At 44.3% G+C, this 20,955-nt stretch overlaps 1 protein-coding gene across 3 annotated transcripts; it reads right to left on the minus strand.

Annotated features, from left to right (window-relative positions):
- Positions 1-8,186: 8,186 nt before the first annotated feature.
- On the minus strand, positions 8,187-19,059 carry COQ7 (coenzyme Q7, hydroxylase). 3 transcript variants are annotated; one of them, XM_055090468.1, is made up of 8 exons: positions 18,962-19,059; positions 16,498-16,676; positions 15,213-15,327; positions 14,205-14,344; positions 13,462-13,530; positions 12,948-13,026; positions 8,745-8,829; positions 8,187-8,490 (listed from the first exon to the last, which is right to left on the minus strand). In XM_055090468.1, exons 2-6 carry the CDS (start codon positions 16,633-16,635, stop codon positions 12,949-12,951), a joined length of 540 nt encoding a protein of 179 aa, XP_054946443.1. In that variant the 5' UTR covers positions 16,636-16,676; positions 18,962-19,059; the 3' UTR covers positions 8,187-8,490; positions 8,745-8,829; position 12,948. The 3 variants fall into 3 exon arrangements, with proteins under 3 accessions (XP_054946443.1, XP_028355464.1, XP_028355463.1); XM_028499663.2 differs by lacking the exons at positions 8,187-8,490; positions 8,745-8,829 and adding an exon at positions 10,553-11,447; XM_028499662.2 differs by lacking the exons at positions 8,187-8,490; positions 8,745-8,829 and having other exon boundaries at positions 12,805-13,026; positions 18,962-19,058.
- Positions 19,060-20,955: the final 1,896 nt, after the last annotated feature.

The raw sequence follows: 20,955 nt of genomic DNA on the forward strand, positions 1-20,955 counted from the left end.
TAGTATTTTAAGGAACCTCCATACTGTTCTCCATAGTGGCTGTATCAATTTACATTCCCACCAACAGTGCAGGAGGGTTCCCTTTTCTCCACACCCTCTCCAGCATTTATTGTTTCTAGATTTTTTGATGGTGGCCGTTCTGACTGGTGTGAAGTGATACCTCATTTGCATTTCTCTAATGATTAGTGATGTTGAGCATCTTTTCATGTGTTTGTCTGCCTTCTTGATCTAGGAGTAATTTCTTCACATCTATCCCATTTAAAGCAGAAATCTAAACTGTGAACTTCCTGCGGGCAGAGATTGTCTTAGTCAACATTGATTGACTCATTCATTCATTCATTCACAGATACGTATCAAGCACCCACAATGGATCATATGCTGTGCTAATGCTAGGACTACAGTAATAACAGGAGAGACAAGACCCATTGTCTTGGGTAGGCTAAAGGGTGGTGGGGCTTGGAGACAAGCAAACAGGTAATTACTGTGCAATGTGTAAGGGCTTTGGTATAGGACACATGGGACATACAAGAACCCATAGAAGGGAATTCAGATAGAGGATGGGAGATCAGAGAAGGTCTCCTAGAGAAAATGGAGTCTGCCTAAGACTTGAAGCCATTCACTAAAAGCATCAATTAAGGTTGATACCTTTTGGCTGCTATTAAGATACACCAAAAATAACAATGGCTTAAACATGATAAGAGTTTCAGGTCAGAAGGTGGGAAGTCCAGAAATGGTGTGGTGGTATCATGGTCACCAGGGATCTGGAACTTTTCTATCTTTCTGGGCTGCCATCCTTAGCATAGGGCTTTCATGCTCAATAATGCCTCATGGCCCACAACAGCTGCTGGAGTTCCAGCCATCACGTCCACATCCCAGGCAGGAAGCAAGAGTTAGGGACAGGCAAAAAGAGCCAGTTCCAGCTGTCTGCTCCATTCCTAAGGGGCTTTCCTGGAAGTCTCACCTAAGAACTTCTTTTTATATTTCACTGACCTGAACATAGTCCCCCTGGGCACATCCAGTTGCATTGTAGAGGCAGACAACATCCTCTGCATTGTGCCCAACGTGGAGACAGTGGCATCAGGTAAGTGATGATGGTGGCCACTACTTGAGAGCTGGTGATGGCAATGCAGAGAAAATGGAACGGTTTTGAGTTTGTAAAAACCTGATAAAACTTCCAAATAATCTCCAGTTTTGCTCAAGGCTACTTAGAAATCAACACCAAACGCAGAGTCTCTTTTACAAAGTGATTTATTCCTTGCCTCATCTCTGTTCAGCCAGAACACAAAGAATGAAATGGGGAAGAGGAAGAAAAGGCTTCTTGCCATTGGATTCTTGCCGTGGAGAACAGACAACCCCCCACCCCCTCACCCAAGGACTTAACAGTCTGAGCGCCTCCCCTGGGCTTCCAGGGGTGGATTAGCATGATGCTCTACGGAACTCCAAGGAGGTGAGGGTGGTCCACACCGTCCCTTCTTCGTGTGGCTTTCTTTCTTTTTTAAAAAATAAATTTATTTTATTTATTTATTTTTGGCTGCATTGGGTCTTCGCTGCTGCGCATGGCCTTTCTCTAGTTGCAGCGAGCGGGGGCTACTCTTCGTCGCGGTGCGCAGGCTTCTCATTGCGGTGGCTTTTTCTGTTGCGGAGCTCGGGGTCTAGGCGCGTGGGCTTCAGTAGTTGTGGCACACGGGCTCAGTAGTTGTGGCGCACGGGCTTAGTTGCTCCGCAGCATGTGGGATCTTCCCGGACCAGGGCTTGAACACGTGTCCCCTGCGTTGGCGGGCGGATTCTTAACTACGGTGCCACCAGGGAAGCCCCTTCGTGTGGCTTTCTTAAGGTCCCCTTCCCTCAGATGGGAACAAAGTATGAGGTATGAAGTGGCTCTCAGGATGACGGACTCTCAGCCTTAGCTGCCACCCAGGACGGGTGTCTTTTTCTCCCTGTCTGAAGAGGTCCTCTCTCCCCCTGCCATCTTTCCTATACTTTAGGCCGGGCTTTAATTGATGGCATTAAATTGAAAAATTGCAGATAATTTTCCTTTGGACAATATCTCATCCCCCCAACAAACACTTAACACAGTTAGTAACATCCTTATCACCTTAAGTAGCTTGGAATTGCAAAATATGCTTTATGTCCCTTTACTTTGATCAATACCAATAACTCTCTATTTCTTAATTTCACAGACAGTAACTCTTCAAATACCTCAAATGTTCCCATGGTCCTCCTGAACCTTAAGTGAAATCATTACTAAATGTTGTGGCTCTTAAAGGGTGGAGGATGGTGATTTCACTGAGAGCCCTTTCTACCTGCCAATGAAATGGAGTTGAGAGAAATTCGAGGAGATGAAATTATAGCTCTTAAGAATTATTCCGTGTTGAGGGTGAGGCTAAAGAGAGAGGCAAGGATGGACTTGGCCTCTAGTTTAGGCAACTGGTAGATCTTTTAATCTCCCACAACTGGCACTTTATCTGGCCCAGGGCAGATGTTAAATAAGTATTTGTGAAGGAAAAAGACTCCCCAAACCAGTCACTTCCTTGATTTGATTCCCTTATTTCTGTCCTACATTCTGATTGTTTTCCTAGTCATTCAGCCTGAAACTCACCATTGACTCACCTTTCTTTTAGGTTCTGTATTAGTCAGGGTTCTCCAGAGAAGCAGAACCAAGAGGAAGTGTAGAGAGAAAGGAAGGGACTCATGTGATGAGGGAGGCTGACAAGGGCCAGGATCTGCAGTCAGCAAGTCAGAGGCCTGGGAGAGCCGATGGTGTGGTTCCCGTGTAGAAGCTGGTGGCTTCAGACCCAAGAAGCTCCAGTGTTTCGAGTCTAAAGGCAGGAGAAGGTTGTTGTCCCAGCTCAGCAGCCAGGCAGGAGGAGTTTTCATTCAGGAGAGTCAGACTTTTGTTCTATTCAGGCCTTCAGCTGATTGGATGAGGCTCACCCACCTCGGGGAGGGCACCTGCTTCACTCAGTCCACGGATTCAAATGTTAATCTCAACAAACAACACCCTCACAGAAACACCCAGAATCACGTTTGACCAAATGTCTGGGCACCCCAAGACCCAATCAAGTGGACACATAAAATTGACCAGCAGGAGTCCTTTCCGATTAGCCAACAAGTCCAGCTCTTCTTCTGGAGAGGAGCTTTCTATGCAGTCAGTATCCTGGCAGGAGAGAGAGGGACACGCAGTAGGGGGTAACGGAAGGGAGGTGAATGATGAGATTATTCAGAACTCAAGATGGTGAAGCTCCAGGGACCTGGGAAAGTCAGAAGTGCCGGACACTGCTCAAAGCACTTGACACATACTACCTTTAAAATCCTCCATGGTTTAATTCACATACCATAGGATTCACAGATATAAAGTGTACAATTCAATGGCTTTTGGTATATTCACAGTTGTGCAACTATCCCCATGGTCAGTTTTAGAACATTTTCATTACCCCCCCACTCCTCCCAGCCCCAGGCAATCACTAATCTACCCTCTGTCTCTATAGATGTGCCTATTCTGGACATTTCACGTAACTGGGTCACACGTTATGTGGCCTTTGCGATCGGCTCCTTCCACTTGGCTTATTGTTTTCGGGTTCATCCATGACACCCCTGGTGCCATCTTTTTACAAATGGGGAAATTAAGGCACAGAGAGGTTAGGTAACACCTGGTAAGTGGCAGAGCAAGAATTCAGACCCAGGTGGTGTAGACCATCTTGTTATGCTGCCTGTCATCCCAGAGTCCCCATCCAGGTCATCATCCAACATCAGGGGAGGCTACAGTAATGTCCCCCCTGGTCTCAGCCTTCCAGCCCATCTGGAACCCACTGCCCCACTTGCACCCACTCAAGTCTTGTCCCATCACGACTTGCTGGGCTCAGGGGATATCAGGCCTTTTGATCTGCCCGACATCTGATCTCCCATCTGGTAAGAGGACTCTGGCTTCCTTTGGGGGAACCACCTTACCCCACTCTTGACCCATGTGGCTTGGGTGGAGTTGTCCCCTCTCCACCCACTTCAGGAGCAACCATGTAACCAGGCCTGGCCAATGAAATTAGTCTCAATCCTCCAGGCCAGGTTGAGGGCCAGGAATGTGATCCGATTGGAGGAAAATGAAGCTAGAGGTTGGGGAGGACTGTATTTTGGATTCTGAGAAAAAATTTTCTCTTTCTTCTGCAGAAGCTAGAGGAAAAGACCCTCATCCTTCTTTTGGATGGAGGAATGTTAGGAGGTGATGTATGGAAATGCTGCATAACAATAATTATGTGGTCATACTTGAAGAGGGCCTTGGGGGCCACCATGAGCCTAATAGCAACCCTGTGGAAAGCAAAGAGAGGAGAGAGAGAAGCCAAGTGTTTGGTTTGAGCTCCTGGATCAAACCATACCTGAAGAACACCCTATGGATTTTTCATTTAGCAGAACTAACTACTTCCTATTAAAGCAAAGGTGAGATGTTGTGTTGTGTCTCTTCTAAATAATATAAAAAGAGGAGTGTGAATTTCATGTCCTAAAATTCCTTTATTCCACAGTACTTAGAATAATACACTACCTTAAAGCATCCAGATAACCGAGATAATTATTCTTTTTAATGCCCATGTTGTCTAATTTAAGCACACATACAGGAAGTAAGTGCAACAGGTGGCATCTCCACGCAATTTTTTTTTGTTTGTTTCAGTAAAGCCAGTTGGAAGTTAGGCATGGAAAATACCGCACAAAGGCTGCTTGCCCAGCAGTACAGGGAGCACTGCTGTTCACAGCTGTTCCCACCTGATGAAGACAACTTGGTCTGGTCATGGCACTGAATGGGCTGGAGAAAACTGGAACTACAAGTCACATCTTAGCAGAAGGCAGTGCAGGAGAAGTGCTACAGCATGGAAATCTTAAATCAGCCCAGAAAAATAGGATGTAAAGCAGGGGGAAAGCATCCATTTGGAGGCAGGTTTAAAATAAAGTCCTTGTGGAATTATACCATTGATTCTTAACCATGGCTGCACATCAGAGCTCCTGTATGAGTTTTTAAATTATATTCATACCTTAGGCCCAGCCCAGAAGCTTCTGCTTCACTAGGACTGGGTGGGGCAGGGGCATCTGTAGATTTTTTTTTTAATCTCAAGAGTTTATTCCGATGTGCATGCCCAGTTAAGAACTCCAGGATTAAGAAGTAGGAAATTCTGTATAACCTTGGAAATGCTGAGGTTAACAACAAAAAAAAAAGGAAGAAAGCATCATGAAAAGAAATTTTCAAAAAACAGAACACAGCAGCAATGAATAAAAAGCATTTCAAAGGACGAGAGTAGACACATGGTCATGTGTTAAATGTTTGCCAGGCTTTGGGGTGCAGATGGACAAGAGGACTGAAGGGCACTCACAAGGTTGACCCTCCCTTCCCACTTCATACTTACGTCCAGAAGTTGCTAGGTGTGCTCATATTGAGATCAGGAGGATCGTTTGTTACTACTTGTAATTACTTTTGCTCCATTCTATGAGTCCACGTGATTTTTTAGCGTAGGTTAGTTTATCAAACGTTGGCTGAGGGCCTGCTAAGCTCCAGGTATGGGGACAGTCCTTGACTTTGAGAAGCTCGCTGCCAGCTTGGAGAGATGGTAGGAAAGCAGGTAATGAAGGGATGCAATACAAATGCAAGAAGCTGAAGGATGGGGGATGGGAGATGCGGTGTGGGATGACTTCCCCTATGAGCTGGGGGTTTAGAAGGGCAAATAGCCTTCATCAGGCAAAGCGCTGAGCACGTGGGTGGGAGGAAGGCGTGCGTCCGGGGAGCAACACGACCTAATGAATAAATATTCAGTGAGACGCCTTGGACACTGCTTGACGCTTGAAGCCGGTTTCATCGTGTGGTATCCCTAAAGGGAGACGAATCGACCTCCCCTGTGTTTTCCTCTCCCTTTTCTGAAAAAGAAATTGCATCCTCCCAGGTAAGGACGCTAAAGTCAGTGGGCCCGCGCAGACAGGAGCAGCCAGGTGAGCCCGCCGCATCTCGCAGTGTGTGAACGAGACGTTCCACTCCCGTCCTACGGTGGAGATCAGGAGGCCGGATTATCAGCACTCCTAGCCAGGACCTGGCCTCGCCCGCCGGGCGTGTCCCCGTGACGTCTGGCAGGGCCTGGCGGGTCGGCGGCCGGCCGCGGACTCGGAACGCCGGCGCGAGGGCGCCCTCTGGTGATGGCGGCGGGTGGGCGCCGGGAAGCCCGAGTCCTTCCTCGCCCTTGGCGCGCCCGGGAGCAGATCTACCTACACGATCCGGATCAAAGGCCCGTGGGGTTCAGTCACAGCCCTGCCGGGCTGCTGTTTCGGGAGCGGGAGTGGGAGGAAGCACGTCCCCGAAGGCAAAAGGAGCCTTTTAAACCTTTGAAAACATATTCAGTGGAAAAGTGCTTTGTGCTCCTGCAGAGCCAGAGAGAGAGATTTTGAGAAAACGTTTCTTTTGTTCCTCGCGGTTGGGAAAGGTCACGTTTTCTTCTCCTCAAATCACCCGGATCAAGAGACCTTAAGGAGGCCCAAGGGTGACGGTCCAGAGCTTTTATTATATGGTCAAAGAAGTCTGGGATCTCCAGAAAGGTTAAAGACCCCAAGGGGTCCCTCCTCTGGAAATTCCATAGAGACTGTGTTCAGAGGTGGTCCCTGAAGCATTAGAGGTCCCCTAATTCTGTGTTAATAACCCCAAATGCCCACCGCTGGGGGTCGAGAGTACGTAAGAGGCGGAGGGGCTTCGTGGTTAAGTTCCAGCCTCTCCAGCACCTAGCGTTTCCTCCTCTGCGGCGCGGGGGTCGGGAGAGCAGTGCCGGGTGGGGCGGTGTGGGAGCCGCCGGGTGCAGCTGTAGGACAGCGCCGGTGGGCCTGTGGGTAGCGCTGGCGCAGGGCCGCGTGCCGGAGGTGGCCCTGCGGCAAGGCAGCAGCCAGCCGGCGGGGCGAGGTGGATCCGCAGGGACTGACTTGGAAAGGTGGCCAATATCGGTCACGAAGTGGAAAACGCACGTGTCAGAGCAAGATGCCCAGTATTACTCCGTTTGGGGAACAATACAACCCCCAAACTGTATGCGTATGGATAGACTTTTTGAGTCTGGAAATGAACACAGTGACTATTAATAGTGGTTACTTTTAGGGAATAAGTTTGAAAGGGGTGCTTTTTTTTTCTTTTTCTTTTTAATGTACAGGCAGTTTATACTGTTGGTTTTGGGCGGTTTTTTGTTTGTTTGTGTTTAGTTTATATTGTTTTTGAGGCAAGTGCTACTTTTGGAAGTGAGGGGAAAAAGGGAATGTGGCAGATTGCTAACAGTTAATCACAGGGTAAAGCAAGTGGTCAGTTTCCTGGTAATCAACAAACAGGGAGATTTGCTTATCACTGTAAATACCCTTTAACTCTTGGAATATTTCACCATGTGCATACAACCACTATTTATTACAAAAAGAGTTTTAATTTTTTTAAAAACAGGGCAATTTAACCTTGTATTTAGCCCAACAAAAATTCACTGAGTGTCAGGCACTGTACTAAGCCCTAAAGATAAGGAAATGCCTAAGTGGTCTCTACCTTCCTGGAGTTCATGGTCTAGTTCGGTGCTTCTCAAACTGTAATGTGCTTCCAGATCACCTGGAAGTGTTGTGTATTGGTTATTTCTGTATAACAAATCACCTCAAAACCCAGCAGCTGAAAACAACAAACATTTATCATCTAACCTAGTTGCTCAGAGTCAGGAGCTCAGGAGTGACTCAGCTGGGCGGGTCTGGCTCCGGGTCTTCATGAGGTTGCAGGCTGGATGTTGGCTGCAGTTATGTCATCTGAAGCCTTGACCAAGGCTGAGGATTCACTTCCGAGATGTTGCGCAACATGATCGTTGGCAGCGGGCCTCAGTTCTTGGCCATGTGACTCTCTCCAGAGATTAACTGCTTGAGTGTTCTCACCACATGGCAACTCTGGCTTCCCCAAGAGGGAGAGATCCTAGAGAGAAAGGTCTTTTATGACTTAGCTGCCTTGGAGGTTGCACTCCACCATCTCTGCCTCATGGTTTGTTATAAACAAACCAGTTTAAAACCACTGCTATTGGTCTGTGGGCCACTTCTTTTTTTAAATTTATTTTTGGCTGCGTTGGGCCTTCGTTGCTGCACGTGGGCTTTCTCTGGTTGCGGCGAGCCGGGGCTGCTCTTCGTTGCGGTGCACGGGATTCTCATTGCAGTGGCCTCTCAAGTTGTGGCTCCTGGGCTCTAGAGCGCAGGCTCAGTAGCTGTGGCGCACGGGCTTCGTTGCTCTGCGGCATGTGGGATCTTCCCGGACCAGGGCTCAAACCCATGTCCCCTGCATTGGCAGGTGGATTCTTAACCACTGCGCCACCAGGGAAGCCCTGTGGACCACTTCTGAGTGGAGAGGGAATCAAAAACATGCAAAGAACTATAGCTCAGATCACATCTTTGGAATTGCACTGCTTGCATGAATAATATCCTTTGTCATCTTGGCATGATCTTTGGATGGTGTCCAATTTTAAAATCACATTTCCTCTGAAAGGTCAGAGCAGTAAGAGAAAGACAAGATAACCTTGTTAATACACGAGGACAAGCTGTAATGGAATTAAAAACAATCAAAGGGGGATTCAGAAAATCTTTCTGGCCTTGTTCTAGAAGATTTCAGAAGCATAAAACATCAGCCATCAATTCTGAAGGGGATGCCAAGCAAACAGCAGCAAATCTGGGCTTTTAATAAGGGTTGAACAAAGTCCCTTCATAGGACTAAGACTCCTGACTGCAATACTTACAAAATGAGCTTTGATACAGGAAGGCAAGAAACAGCACCAGCACCTCAGAAGATCAAGGCTTCCACATGCTCTGCTGGCTTGAAGGCTGTATGTTAAAGAAATTGTTTCCCCATTCAACAGCCTGGACTGAATTTCCTTTCAAATATAGCATGAAACTACAAATCCCGTATTTTTTTTTTTATTGCTATGATTCATACCATAAAATTCACCATTTAAAAGCCTACGTTTCAGTGGTTTTTAGTATATTCATAGGTCCATCACCACCATCTAATTCTAGAACATTCATCACCCCAAAAAGAAACCCGAAATCCATTAGCAGTTCCTCCCCATTCCCCCCATCTCTTGCAGTCCTAGGCCACCACTAGTTTGTTTTCTGTCTCTGGATTTGCCTGTTCTGGACATTTCATATACATGGACTCATACAATATATGGCCTTTTATGTCCAGCTCCCTTCACTTAGCACGTTTTTAAAAAATTATTACTGTAAAATATACATAACATTTACGGTCTTACCATTTTCATGTGTAGAGTTCAGTGGCATTAAGCACATTCACATTGTTGCATAACTATGGCCACCATCTCCAGAACTATTTTCATCTTCCATACTGAAACTTTGTAACCAAACATCATGTTTGTAAGGTTCCTCAATGTTACAGCATGTATCAGTACTCCCTTCCTTCTTATGGATGAATAATATACCATTGTATGGATATACCCCATTTAGTTTATTGATTCATCAGCTAATGGACATTTGGGTTGTTTCTACTTTCTGGCTATTATGAACAATGTTACTGTGAATATTCATGTACCATTACCTATTTGAACACGTTTTCATTTCTTTTGAGTTTATACCTAGGAGAGGAGTTAACTGTACTATGGTAATTCTATGTACCACTGTCTGAGGAAATGCCGGACTATTTTCCAAAGGGGCTGCACCATTTTACATTCCCATCAGCAGCGTATGAGAGCTCCAATTTCTCCACATCCTCACCAACACTTGTTACTTTCCATCTTTTTGACTGTAGCCATCCTAGTGGGTGTAAAGTGGTATCTCATTGTGGTTTTCTGTAATGATGCTGAGCATTTTTTTCACATGCTTATTGGCCATTTGTGTATCTTCTTTGTAGACATGTCCATTTGCCTATTTTTAATTAGGCGATCTGTCTTATTGTTGAGTTGTAAGAGTTCTTTATATATTCTAGATACAAATCCCTTATCAGATATATGATTTGCAAATATCCTCTCCTGTTCTGTTGGTGGTCTCCTCACTTTCATGATAGTGTTCTTCCAAAAACAAAAGTTTTTATTTTGATGAAGTCCAGTTTATTTTTTTCTTTCATTGCCTGTGCTTTTGGTGTCTTATCTAGAGAACTGTTGCCTAATCCAAGGTCACAAAGATTTACCCTTATGTTTTCATCTAAGAGCTTTAGAGGTCCATTTTGAGTTAATTTTTCTATATGCTGTGAAGTACAGCTCTAAATTCATTCTTTTGCATGTGGATTCACATGCAAAAATCCAGCCTCTAATTTTTAAATCAGCAGCAAGAAACGTAAAGAATGGCCTTCCTTTGGTTTCCTGGTAGCATTTCCCCCTAACCCCCAGCCCCACCACCCAGCTGAAAGATTTTGTTTTACAGCAAAACAATTTGTACAGATCAGGGGATCAGGGGCCCAGCTCAGCATCTTCTCAATAAATCTCCACTGAATTTTGCTGACATGCACACAGGAGTAGTTCTGAATTACTAGTTATCTAAAAATGACTTCTAGTAAAGTAGAGCAATTTCTTTATTCAATCCCATCAACAACTAGTTATCGAGTGCCCGTTATGTGTCAGTGATTAAAAGAGAGATTTCTGCCCTACAGAGCTTATATTCTTGCGGGGAGAAAGAGACAAGAAACATAGGAAGTACATTATATAATATGCTAGAAGGCAGGAAGGGCTGTGGGGGAAAAGTGCAGAGCAGAGCAAGGGGGATGAGGCATGTGGCGGGGTGGGATCTGCAGTTTGGAAAAAGGGCTCCTTTCAAAAGTGACATTTGAACAAAATCTTAGGAGTTGGTGAGGGATTTGACCATGCAGATATCAGGGGGAAAGAGTCCAGGCAGAGGGAACAGCCATTGCAGAGGCCACAAGGCAGAAGCATGCCTTGGCATTTCAGGGAATAGGAAGGGGGCCGGCGTGACTAGAGCAGATTGAGGAAGGGGAAGTGGTCACAGAAGGCCAGATCCCGTAGGTCTTGTAAACCACTTTAGGGTCTGTGACTTTTATTCTGTGGTAACTGGGGAAAGCAACTGGGAGGCTCTAAGCTGAGCAGTATTGCGATCTGACTTACGGTTCAAAGGGTCATTCCGGCTGCTGGGTTGAGAATGGATTGTGCGAGGACAAGGGTAAGGCAGGAAGAACAGTTAGAATGCTTCTAAAATAATCTAGGTAAGAGATGGGGCTGGGGGGACCTGAGTGGCAGCAGTTGAGACAGTGAAGAGGATTTGGTAGAACCTGAAGGATGTCCTGGTTGATGGGACTGTAATAGAGGCAGGTGTCAAAGGTGACTGTAGAGCTTTTGGCCTGAGGACCAGAAGGATGAAGTTGCCATTCCCTGTGATGGGGAGGCCACTGGGGAAGCAGGACTGTGGGAGGGGAGGCAGGCAGCTCAGCTTAGGGTGTGTGGAGCTTGGGATTCTCTTGACTTCCAAGTGGAGGGATCCTGTAGGCAGATGGATATTTGAAAATGAGAAACCTGGACTGGAGATACAACTGTGAAGGAGTCAGCCACAGGCAGGATGAGATACCAAGAAAAAGATGATGGACAGAACAGGGCCGGGGACCACACTCTGGGAACCTCTGGCACTGAGATCCAGAGGAGAAGAGGAACAGCCATGGAGGCCATTTTCCTACCAGTTTGGTAGCTACTTAAGTACGTTTTGTCCCTCCCTCCCTTTAAATGGGTACCTACTATGTACCAGGAACCGGAAAAGATGTTTAGCCCTCAATAAACTCATAGTCTTTAGAGGAAAGACATAAAGTGCACATTTATAAAATAATGGAGACATAGGCAATAACTGAGTAGGAAACTTGGCTTTTCAGTTGTTAAACAACTACACTAACTATACTACAGACATCTGTTTGTAACCTAGCACAAGAGTTGGGAATTCAGTTGTCTTCACCCTTCTCTCCCATGTTTAATTATCATCAGAAGACTGATTCACTTGATCCCATAAGATTAAATTCATGTTCGGTTTAGGAAAAAACAGAGGTTGTAGAGGACTAATCCACACGATCCCGGTGTCACAGTCCTTCAAAACAGGACCCACTGCGGTGAGTCGGCCCATCACGAGGTACTGATTAAACACAGGGCGCTGGGTGGGAGGCAAAGACCCAGTGACGTGATTCTTCGCCAAGAGAAGCTGACAATCTAGTCCAGGGGTCCCCAGCCCTGACCCACCCCAGACTCGCCTGGGAGCTTGCGAAACCATTCTGATCCTGGGCCCCACCCTAAATTCAGTCAGAATTTTTTCTTCACAACCTGAAAAATTCTAAAATGCTCTTCAGGACATTCTAATGTGCAGCCAGAGAAGAGAATACCACTGATCTAGGTTTTCTCATAAATTATTTAACAATTTGCAAATCATAAAAGATTTCAACAAAGTATGAAAATTATAGTCCGTTTTGGCCCATTCTTTTGGGAACAGACCTAAAGGAAATGATTATAATTCAACTTCACAAATAATCCACAACTTAGTATATTCTCTGATGGAAGTAACCTGCCCTAAACCCACAATTCACAATAAAAACAATGTCAGTCAGTCTTCCGCTTACCTGATGGGCTCAGCAGTCTTGCTTGGTCAATCTTAAACATCATTGTGTTTTAAATTACCTTGTGTTACCAGTAAACTCATTTTTTTTTCTCTTGAAGATTTCTGTTACTTTCTTAATGATTCATTCTTAATGCTTTAGGAAAAAATTAACTACAGACCAAACAAGGACCAGCTTCATTTGCTGTAATCTGAATGCACCCGGTGAACTGTCAGCCTTATGGCCATAAAGCAGCACAGAGAAAAATCAACACTGGAGAATTTTCATTAAAAAAAAAACCTCTCGCAGTTTATTAACAAATTCACAGAACAGTAACTGTACGTTTCCTCTTCTGCCATTGTCACTTGTTAAATTACTATCATCGTTTATACACAAGGAAAAGTGGACATACTTTACAGTCTTTCTGATAAATATATTGCCACGCTGCATCCAGCCTGGATAACTCTCTTCAGAACAGCGTACGCTGGAGCCTGTTAAAAACAACAAAAATAAGCAAACCAAAGAAACCTGCTCTACGTTCACCTTCACTTGTAAGGTACAGGCCTGGCATGGCAGGGTTGGGACTTCTCTGGATAAGTAATAAGATCTAAGAAACAATTTATTTTAATTGGGGAAAAAAAAAAGCCTATTCAAAAGATTGGAATGCCTCTGCTGCAGCCAAAACGTTTGACCCAACCGGTTTCTCACCCGAAAGGGAGAAAGTGCTGGGTAAAGGGATAAGGAAGAGAAGCAAGAAATAAGACTCCCAGTTGGGAGCAAGGCATTTGCTGGCTTTCTGTCAAGCAATGTATTGGTTCTCTTTGTCTGACAGCCACTTTGTATCTTTCTGGGAACAGAAACCTTCCCATCCCCCATCCTTCCAAATCAGGTGCCACCACAAGCAAACAGTAAAGGGGGGTCCCCACCAGTTCTGCGTCGTGTTCGAGGCCTATGTCATGGTGCTCAAGCTCTTCATCCCGAAATTTCCTTATCACCTGATTAAGGAAAAAGAAATGGAAGCAAGTCAGCCTACCAGCTCCCTGCTGTTCTGACTTACTTTGGAGGCTAAAGCCTCATAGTATCATCTAAGACACAAGTAGGCAAACTTTTCCTACAAAGGGCCAGAGTCAGTACTTCAAGCTTTTGGGGCTGTAAGGTCCCTGTCACAACAGCTCAACTCTTCCATCGTAGAGGGGACAGCAGCCATGGACATGTAGACAGATGGGTGCAGCTGTGTTCCAACAAAACTTTATTTACAGAAACAGGTGGTTGGCCACTGACTTAGCTTCAAAAAAAAATTAAACAGTTCCCTTATTTGCTGTAGAAACTTTCTGAGGATATTTATTTATTTATTTATTATTCTGAGGATATTCATTTATTTAATCTGAAGGGTTTGTACTCATGGCATCTGCTCAGACTCTATCAATGATCCTCACGCAGAGGGAATACAGGTCTGGGCTCAGGAAACACGGGTTTCCGTCCTAGCTCTGCCCAAGCACATGACAGGGCACACGGCTTCAGCTGCCTCAGTTTGCTTGCTTTTAAAATGAGGTGCTGCCCTAGGTTTCTGAGGCATCGCTACTCCCTAACACTCTAGTTTGTTCCTCTTACCAAACTGCATATCTGCCCTTCCCCCCCTAGCAGCCCCTTCCAGAGCACAGTCAAATACCTGAAGAAGCTCTTCATATTTTTCAGGCTCCTTCTCCATCAGCATCCTGATCTGGTTGTTGTAGTGGTGTGCTATGGACTCTTCCACAGCAACTGTGCAGGCCATTGCACCCTCCTTCCCAAGCAGGGCAGTTCCCGCACCTGGAATTGTCAGATCCAGAAGGCAAAGGATGGGGCTGATACCACTGGGGATGGAGATCAGCTGAGGTCAGGGTTTGTCACCTTGGCACCCTGGACTCTGGGGCTGGATAATTCCTTGCTGTGGGGGAATGTCCTGAACACTGTGGGCTGTTTAGCAGCATCCCTAGCCTTTACCCACCAGGTGCCAGTGGCATCCCCAGTTGTGACAACCAAAAATGTCTTTAGATGTTGCCCAGCATCCTCAGGAGCAACTTGCCACCCTTGAAAACCATGGTTTTAGGTGGCACCACACCACAGTGTTAAACCCTGAATCACATAGTAAGAATGTTCTTTTTTCAATGCTTTTTCTAACCTTCCGATTATGGCAGGACCGAGTCTTCACCGAGGCTGAGTGTGTTTTGGGTTCCTCTATACCACTGATTCCCCCAGTCACCCTTCTTTTTTTGGCCGTGCCTCGTGGCTTGCGGGATCTTAGTTCCCCGACCAGGGATTGAACCCAGGCAGTGAAAGCGCCGAGTCCTAATCACTGGACCGCCAGGGAATTCCCTGACTCTCCCTTTCTAAGAGTGAGCAGATCTCAGGTTTAGAACCTTCATCAGGGAACATCATCTGGCTACAAATGAATTGCTCTAGATTTTTCCGCTCTGTTGTATTTATTTTCACTGTACCTTCTATTTATAAAGGTACTGATTTTAAGATTCTATCTTAAATAAATGTAAGCAAAAAAAAGTCAATTTAACTTCAGAAAAATATTAAGTAAATTAAAAGGTTGTAAGAGGACACAGCAAGAATTGTAGAAGTGGTTATTTAATGATTCAATCATCCCAGATCCCTAAGCTCACACAGGCTCTTCTGGACAGACACATACCCAGTGCAAAGCCCACCACATTCCAAAAGGGCATCAGAATGGTTGGCCGCACCCTGAATGCAACCATCAACTCATTGAACTTTTTCAAATGGTCCTTTTCTTGATCCCACATTTTCTGTAAGAAACATAAAAACAAAGACATGCAAGCATTCCACAGAGACCGCCTGCTATATACCAAGGAAACTAATGCCCTGTCCATGTGGGGTAAAGGAAGCAAAATGGGGAAAATGATGAGAACTGCTATTTCTCCCATTCCCCTTGAATCATCGAAGAAAAACCCTAAACATCAGACTACGGAGAAGAGAGTGACAGCAAACCAAGAGAAGCATCTGTTATCTTAATTCCAGACAAGTGGATCCCGAACCATGGTGCCAGAAGAAGCTCCCCAGACCCACAATGCGCCTCTTCAAGGACAAGAGTGCACACCCAAAATAAATGAGATGTTTAGCCCATTCCAAAATTAGAAGGGCAGAATATTACCTTTTATGTAAGTTCCTTTGGGACAGCCAGAAATATAAGTATCATTTACATCAAAGAAAAAAGGGAGAATGACTGTAAGAGCTAACACTTAAAAGAGTATGTGCTATAGCCAAGTACTGTCAAATAGCTTTACATACGTAATTAACCTAATCTGCACAACTGCTTTGTGAAGGACAAACTATTATTATCCTCATTTTACAGATGAAGAAAGTGAGGCACAGAGAGGTTAAGTAATTTGCCCAAGGGCTCAGAGCAGGCAATTTAACATGTGCTAAGTGTCTATTACATGCCAGGCATGGTATTAGCTGCTCTACACCAGCTCATTTATTCTTCACCAAAACCTAATGAGGTGTTATCAGCTCATTTTGAAGATACGGAAATGGAGAGGTCATGTGACTTCCCCCAGGTCACACCCGGAGAGAGCTGGAATGTGAACCTTGGTCTGTGTGACTATAAAGCCCAGGTCCGTCTGTCTGCCTCTCAGTATAAAATACAAAATATCTCCACTGGCCTCCACTATGGGCGGGACCACAGCGTCTCACAACTGGCGCTTTTACTTAACGCTATGACTCTCAGCCCTTTTTTACTGCCTGCGACTCCCCCCACCAAGACATTTTAATACTACGGATATACTGTATGTGTTTATGTACTAAATGTATGTGCTTGATAAAAAAAGAATAATATGCTTTTTACTCCTCCACCCCCACCCGCACAACCAATTCTTGCTTGCCTGGGGACAAGGGTATCTCCCTTGAGAAGGCATGACCCAATGCGATTCATTACTCAGAGATAAAGAGGCGCCCACCTGAATGACCGGCCCGATGCTCGATCGACCCAGGACGGCCATCTGCCCTGCGTAGATGCGGTTCGCTCCATATTCACCTGCATGATCCACCCGGATTATTCGATCCACAACTGCCCGATTGATATTGTCTAAGGTCATTCCCGAACTGCAAAATCTGACGCTGATTCTTCTTCCATAAGCTGCAATGCAAGTATTTATTCTCCATTACTCTCGGGTAAAACTGAGATGCTTCCGTCATAGACAGAAGAAAGAGGCACCTTAGAGCAAAGGTCACAAATAAGCTCCCCATAGGTTGGGTACGCCCACAGGTGTATTCTGTTTAACCTGCAATGGTTTTTGTTTTGTTTTTTTAAAGTAAATTAGTTACCAATATTTAAAACATAGAAGATGTTAACTAAAGATCTGGACTCTGGCTTCAATCGAAGTGTATGATGATCTAGAAATACCAATCCTGTCTTCTCACCAGGCAGTTAACATGGTAGCTGCCTCAAGATGGGCATGGTTCTCCAGTTCACCCACTCATCCCGCCTTGCTCCATTCCCAACCCTGGCTGCACAGAACCCCTAGGGAGCTCTCAGAAGCATGGATGCTCCTCCCCAGTTGATCTCTGGGAGGGGGGACACTGATGTTTCTGAAAAGTTCTGTGCACAAATCCTCTCTGCAGCCAAGGTTACGAACTGTAGATTTAATTTCTCTTAAAAATATCTGCAACCGTGGGCATCTGACTTTGAGAATTTAGCCTTAGAGCTTAGGTTTCATCTCATTATGGTACTTAATTCAACTGAACTCTTCTTGCTTTCAAAACGTAAATTCTTCAGGATAGATTACATTTTGTCTTTTAAAAAAATCTCCAAACAATAACACCTTGACTGTAATCTCTGAGGCGTACATTAGGGCATTCCCAAAGTTCTCTCCCCTAAGAGAAGAGTTTGTAACATATTTAGATGTATAAGGTGTTATCAACTCATTTTGTAGATATGGAAATAGAGACTCAGAGAGACCATTTAGTTTGGAATGTGAACTTTGACCTGTATTGATATCACCTTGAGATGTGTTTCAAGGCTCTTATGTATGACTACTGTGTGTTTAATAGATACTTCTTTTCATTTAGGCTAACTTGAACACCCACACAATGTGCAGAAAGTTTCATTTTGGATACATCTATAGTTTGTTTGTTTGTTTTTCCATTAAAAAAGGCTTGAGTGCTTTGGACACAGTGATGGGGTAGGCCTGATGAAATTTGAGGGGGTTCTGCATTTGAACTTTTCAGGCAGGGGATTTTAAATGACTAGCTCTAAACAAAAGAGCAGTGGATGTTAGGGGTCCGAAGCATGGTGACCCAGCTGTGATCCAGTCTTCCACATATAACCTGCTCCATCTCACTGAGCATATTTGACTAAGAAACTGGATGGAGTCCAAGTTCTGCCAGGTATAAGGTACCACTCAGATCTGTGCCGTCAGACAGTGGGTCACTGTGGTCAGTGGCCATGTTTTTATGTGGAGAACAATTTGAGACATTTGACAAAGTCAAGGTAACCTGTCTCAAGTTTTTGCCTCCAAGTCCAAGGACTGGTGCTTCCATCGGTCTGGCCTCCTTATAGAAAGATGGGCCCAATTAAAATAGAAAACGATGAGATGACTCTATTTTTTTAAAGTAATCTTGTTTGCTTGTTCTTTTATTTTGTTAATCCCGCCCAGAAACGTGTTAATGGGAAAGAACTTTAAAGACAACTCAATACTCTTTTTTTTTTTGGCCACTCCCCATGGCTTGCGGGATCTTAGTTCCCCAACCAGGGATTGAACCCAGGGCCTCGGCAGTGAAAGCGCCAAGTCCTAACCATTGGACCACTGGGAAATCCCTCAATACTCATTTTTAAGAAACCACTTACTGAGAAATAGCAAGGGGCTGAGTGCATAGGATGAGGGTGAGTTCAAACGCACAGCTGGCTTCTGATGGGTAGAGTTATATTTCTATTAAAAACATACTTGAATTTTCCCTAGCACTGCAACACTCTTCCAGATTCAGGCACGTAATAAATGCTTTTTGGGAGTATGTGTGGAGGGTGGGGTATTGTAATATTTGCTATTTCTATCTTTTCATAATCTCTGCAAGGTCTCTTTAAAAAGTATGGGATAGATACTCTTGGATTGGAAAAATTAATATTATTTAAATGGCCAAACTACCCGGAACAATCTACAGACTTAATGTGATCCCTATCAAATTACCCATGACAATTTTCACAGAACTAGAACGAATAATCCTAAAATTTATATGGAACCATAAACGACCCAGAATTGCCAAAGCAATCCTGAGGAAGAAAAAGAACAAAGCTGGTGGCATAACCCTCCCAGACTTCAGACAATATTACAAGGCTACAGTAATCAAAACAGTGTGGTATCAGCACAAAAACAGACATATGGATCAACGGAATAGAATAGAGAGCCCAGAAATAAACCCACTCACCTATGGCCAATTAATCTTTGCCAATTAATATACAATGGAGAAAAGACAGTCTCTTCAGCAAGTGGTGTTGGGAAAGCTGGACAGCCAAATGTAAATCAATGCAGTTAGAACACACCCTCACACCATACACAAAAACCAACTCAAACTGGCTTAAAAACTTACATATTAAGACATGACACCATAAAACTCCTAGAAGAGAACACAGGCAAAACATTCTCAGACATAAATCACACCAATGTTTTCTTAGGTCAGTCTCCCAAGGCAATAGAAATAAAAACAAAAATAAACAATGGGACCTAATCAAACGTATAAGCTTTTGCACAGCAAAGGAAACCATAAACAAAGTGAAAAGACAACCTGTGGACTGGGATAAAATATTTGCAAACGATGCAATCAACAAGGGCTTAATTTCCAAAATACACAAACAGCTCATACAGCTCAATAACAAAGAAAGAAACAACCCAATCAAAAAATGGGCAGAAGACTTAAACAGACATTTCTCCAAAGAAGACAAACAGATGGCCAACAGACACATGAAAAGATGCTCAACATTGCTAATTAGAAAAATGCAAATCAAAACTACAATGAGGTACCACCTTACTCCCGTCAGAATGGCCATTAAAAAGTCTACAAATAACAAATGCTGGAGAGGGTGTGGAGAAAAGGGAACCCTCCTACACTGTTGGTGGGAATGTAAACTGGTGCGGCCACTATGGAGAACAATATGGAGGTTCCTCAAAAAACTAAAAACTGAGTTGCCATATGATCCAGCAATCCCACTCCTGGGCATATATCCGGACAAAACTCTAATTCGAAAAGATACATGCACCCCAATGTTCACAGCAGCACTATTTACAATAGCCAGGACATTAATTCGAAAAGATACATGCACCCCAATGTTCACAGCAGCACTATTTACAATAGCCAAGACATGGAAGCAACCTAAATGCCCATTGACAGATGGATAAAGAAGATGTGGTCTATCTACCTACACACACACACACACACACACACACACAATGGAATACTCTTCAGCCATAAAAAAAGAGTGAAATAATGCCATTTGTAGCAACATGGATGGACCTAGAGATTATCATACTAAGTGATGTAAGGCAGAGAAAGACAAATACCATATGATATCACATAATGCCATTTGTAGCAACATGGATGGACCTAGAGATTATCATACTAAGTGATGTAAGACAGAGAAAGACAAATACCATATGATATCACTTATATGTGGAATCTAAAATGTGAAATTATTAAGAAATTAACAAATGAACTTATTTAAGAAACAGACTCACAGACATAGAAAACAAACTTATGGTGACCAAAGGGGAAAGGGGGTGGGGGAGGGATAAATTAGGAGTTTGGGCTTAGCAGGTACAAACTACTATATATAAAATAAACAACAAGGTCCTACTACATAGCACAAGGAACTATATTCAATATCCTGTAATAAACCATAATGGAAAAGGAAAAAAAAAGTACAGTATGGATCACAGATGGGGCACAGAGCTAGAGCCAGAAAATACGTATCCTGTCTCTAACACAGACCTTAGACAATTCAGAATTGCCATTTCTTACATATAAAATTGGGAATGATCAGGTTGTTTCCTTTTTAAGGGAAACCACGCAATAATAAAAGCTTTTTTACTGAGTTATCATGAAGGTAAAATGAGATACAGGAAGCAAAGTAACTCTTTAAATGAAAAAGAATGATTCTTATTCTGGTATTGTCTCAACTAAGGAGCATTAAAAATCATGTTCAACAGTCCTCCGAGTTTTGCCTGCATTGTCACACACTTTGAAATAAAATTGAGAGGGCTTCCCTGGTGGCGCAGTGGTTGGGAGTCCGCCTGCCGATGCAGGGGACACGGTTTCGTGGCCCGGTCCGGGAGGATCCCACATGCCGCGGAGCGGCTGGGCCCGTGAGCCATGGCCGCTGAGCCTGCGCGTCCGGAGCCTGTGCTCCGCAACGGGAGAGGCCACAG

This window comes from Physeter macrocephalus, chromosome 14 (genome assembly GCF_002837175.3).
Source record: "Physeter macrocephalus isolate SW-GA chromosome 14, ASM283717v5, whole genome shotgun sequence".
NCBI lineage: Eukaryota > Metazoa > Chordata > Mammalia > Artiodactyla > Physeteridae > Physeter > Physeter macrocephalus.

Coding starts and splice junctions, on each gene's coding strand:
- COQ7 (XM_055090468.1), bottom strand. CDS start 16,635: ATGACCTTAGACAATATCAATCGGGCAGTTGTGGATCGAATAATCCGG. Junction 14,345..15,212: donor TGTGGTGGGCTTTGCACTGG/GTATGTGTCTGT, acceptor TGACAATTCCAG/GTGCGGGAACTGCCCTGCTT. Junction 13,027..13,461: donor TCGAACACGACGCAGAACTG/GTGGGGACCCCC, acceptor TGTTTTTAACAG/GCTCCAGCGTACGCTGTTCT.